A 3,569-nucleotide genomic window follows, 5' to 3' on the forward strand; every position below is an offset into this window, starting at 1 on the left:
GCCGCAGCGGCAGCAGCTTCAGCTGCGGTAGACAATGCGTTAGGGCAGAGCGTTGCCCCTCAGCTCCCCGGCATGAACGTGAGGGCAGGGCCGCATCACCCACCACTGGTGAGGCACACAGGGAGTGAGCAGGGCCAGCTCTTCACCACCCCTCTCTACCACACTGTCAACCCATTTCGTAACAGCCAGCGACCTGGGTCAGCATGCCTACGTATCTCTCGGACCCAACTCCTTGCCCCTGAGCCCAACCGCCCCATCTCCCACTGCTCCCAGTTCACGTAGGAGCTGATGGACACCCTCTCTCCAGCGAGTACAGGAGCAAGCCAGCCTCCTCCTACCCCAAGGGTGAAGCACAGTAGTAACAGCCATGGTAAATGCCCCAGAGGAGCCCATCACCAGAGCACTGACTGTGGCCAAACACTGTGACTAGCCCAGACGCAGCTCTGTGCTCCAAGCCAGTGCCTCTCCTCTGATCACGCTCCACCGCCGCTCCCAGACTGAACAGTTATTTCTAGTTCCCACCAAGAGGTGCCTCCGCTCTTCTCCCAGTCCCAGCTCCCTGGGTAAAACCCCTGCCAAATCACCACAGGGGGACTTTGAGGGTCTGTGCCAGCCACAAGTGAAGCCATGAGCCAACTTAGCTCTGCCCCAGGCTCCAAAGCAGCCACTAACTCCAGGGATCAGCTCAGTGTATCCAGCAATCAGCATCTGGCAAAGCTGTGCCTGCCTGTGGGTTATTTTTGCCCAAACATTCAACACCAGTTGCTAATTTGAGGTGATCATGGGGCCTAAGGTCCCTCGCTGACACAGAGCTCGCCACCCGCTGAGCTTCTGAGCAGTCTGCTCTCCTCCATGGGGTGTGTGGGCTCCCTGGCATGCTAGAGCCACAGCCCCCTCCAGCAATCCCCCAGCCGGGAGCTGAGCTGAGCCCGGCTCAACAGGACAGGGCTGGTGTCAGGAGGCAGCTGGAAAGGTCAGCCGGCACCTCTCGTCACCTGCACGTCCTGTCCCACAGCCTCTGACAGGCATCTGCCTGCTCAGCTTCCGGTGACCCCACCAGGACACCCCCGTGATCCCAGTTCCCACACCCTCACCGCATTCCCAAGCTGAGGAAGACCCCGAGGCCCCCTTGCCCAGGCGTGAGGCTCTGACCTGCGTGTGCATAATGACACGAATGACCTTGCAGTACTTTTTCATAGCCGCAAAATCCTTCTCCAGCTGCTTTTTGCCGTCCTCATCCTGCCATTTTTTGCAGTACTTGGTGAAAGCCTTCTTCTTGCTCTTGTGCCTACGACAAAAGCGTTTTGCATCCAGCAGAGCTGAATGGTGAAGCACTTCTGCACTTCACTGTGCCCCGAGACGGCGCGGTGTGAGGGCACAGATCACCCCCCCAGGCACTTCCCCGGAGGCACAAGGTACGTGTGGGTACCCAAACGTCACCTGGCTGCCAGGGCCATGACACGGGGCTTTGAGGTGGGAGGAGGAAAGTGAATAATGAGCTGCAAAAATAAAAAAAAGGGCTGGTAATTCAAACCTTTTTGCATGAGGAATCCAGTTGTCTCCCACTGACTGGCTTGGTGCCATCAAGATACAAGCACAAAATCCGAGCTATGTGGAGAAGGGAGAAAACAGCCTCCGACAGGGATCAGAGGCATGTGGTGGGTGGATTTCAATGGCACTTTCACAGGAGACACGATTCCTCCAGTTACAAAAAACGTGTTCCCATTTGCCTCTCTGCTGGTGTGGGATTTGGGGTGTTGATGTTTACAAGGGCCGGGGGTCACATTCGGCATCAATTTTTCCCCTGGCAAATCTGGGTTTATTCCCTTCATTTGGTGCCTCAGCTCAAGTATTCCAGATTAATGGGGAGTAGATGGGCCCGACCTACACAGAGGAAAACGATCCCACAGCATGCGCTGCCATATGATATTGTGGAGAGAGCTAACTTAGTTGAACTATTAGAATAAATTTGCATATGCATGTGCTGATTCCCAGCACCAAGCTGTTTGCAGTAGCTCTGTGCATGACTAAATAAACAGCTGTTTCACTCCGCCCCAGAGCCAGCTGCCGGTAGCTGAGCTGTTTGCAATGGCTCGGCATCCCAGAGAGCCCGCGGGGAAGACCTGCAGTGCCCCAGGACCCCCACGCCCTGCCACACGGGCACATACCAGTTCTTGTAGAAGCGCCGCCTGCACTCGTCGCTGATGTGCTCAGCAAAAACAGTCTTGAAATTCCTCAAGCCCTTTGGCGTTTCTATGTACCCCACGACCCCCACCACCACCATCGGGGGGGTCTCGATGATGGTCACAGCCTCCACCTCCTCCCTTTTGGAGACCTCTGCAAGACAGCAAAGGGAAACGGTACTCCGCATTGTCTAGGATCAGATCATTCCCTGGAGCTACTCGTGGCCCACACAGCTACGGCGAGCAAGCAAGGTGCCGGGGGCAAGGTTGCATTCTGCTCTGCCAGCCAGGCTCAGCCCTTCCAATCTCCCAGGGCCCAAGCCCTGCTGCAGGACCATGATCACCAGACCCCGAGCAGGTCAGACCCTGTGGCCCAGCACCATTTAACATATCATCCCCAAACTGGGGGAAGCAGTACATTGTGTGGTTCTTGCCCCGGAGTTTGGCCCCAATCCTGTGGGCATCCCAGAGGGTAGTATTATAAACTTCCCCAGCAAGACGTTGCAAGCCCAGGGTTTCTCAGGTAGCTACCCTGCAGGGTCCTTCCGCCAGCAGGATCCGACAAACCACGAGTCACCATACTGGTGTGGGGACTTCCCAGGAAACCCCAGACTCAGCTCACGCGGAACGTGAGGTGGCCTTTGGCCATCCAAGCTCCGGATGGCACTACAGGAGATAGCCTGGAAGCTATGTGCTCCACCTCCCACTCCCAGGAGCAGCCTTTCCCACCAAGTCTCTTCACTCATTTCCCTCCTGGATGTGCTTCCCCGCTTCCCTCAGCCAAGCCTTACTGAGCCCAGGCCTGTGCACCTCCCGCACAGTGTGTGTCATGCCGGCTTTGTAGCCCAGGAAAGCTGTTAGGTGGACTGGTTTGCTGGGATCATCCTTAGGCCACGTCTTCACCTTCCCTCGGTGGCGACGGCTTCTCTTGTGGGGGAGGAAGCCCAGGTGGCCATGCCTGGGAGCAGAGAACTTGCGGTGGGACTGTGGAGAAGAAGAACAAAAGATCAGCTTCACTTTCAGGTCCCAGAACATGTCAGGATCCAAAGCACAGAAGGAAATCTCCCATTTAACATCAGTGAATGCTGGAGGGATTCTGGACTCTTCCTCAATTCCAACACAAGAAAAAGAACTCCTAAAAGGAAGGTATTTTGTTTAAGCTTCCATCATATGCATTGAAGAATTTAGGTTTCTGGACAAATGATGCTGATTAACTAAAATCTTGAACATGATCTACCTCCTTCTGCTTGAGACCTCTGAAGGAGAAATATGTTCTTTAATAAGTCTGCCCTACTGTGATGTTAATTATAATGACTTATTTTGTATTCTACAGCACCAAAAGGGCTTGCTCAGGATTCATGGGATTCATGTCATCAAGGCAAATGG

General features: G+C 54.8%; 1 protein-coding gene across 1 annotated transcript in view; it reads right to left on the bottom strand.

The window, feature by feature from the left end:
• Positions 1–3,167, bottom strand: part of RPL3L (ribosomal protein L3-like) — a gene marked incomplete at its 5' end in the record, with an annotated part of 7,347 nt that extends 4,180 nt beyond the window's left edge. Inside the window, 4 exons of the mRNA XM_010154929.1 lie at positions 3–22; positions 1,153–1,288; positions 2,169–2,337; positions 2,975–3,167. Of these exons, the coding sequence (XP_010153231.1) occupies positions 3–22; positions 1,153–1,288; positions 2,169–2,337; positions 2,975–3,167 (518 nt within the window). The remainder of the gene's footprint in view (positions 1–2; positions 23–1,152; positions 1,289–2,168; positions 2,338–2,974) is intronic.
• Between the last annotated feature and the right edge of the window lie 402 nt (positions 3,168–3,569).

The sequence above is a fragment of the Eurypyga helias genome, unplaced genomic scaffold (assembly GCF_000690775.1).
Source record: "Eurypyga helias isolate BGI_N326 unplaced genomic scaffold, ASM69077v1 scaffold22237, whole genome shotgun sequence".
Taxonomy (NCBI): domain Eukaryota; kingdom Metazoa; phylum Chordata; class Aves; order Eurypygiformes; family Eurypygidae; genus Eurypyga; species Eurypyga helias.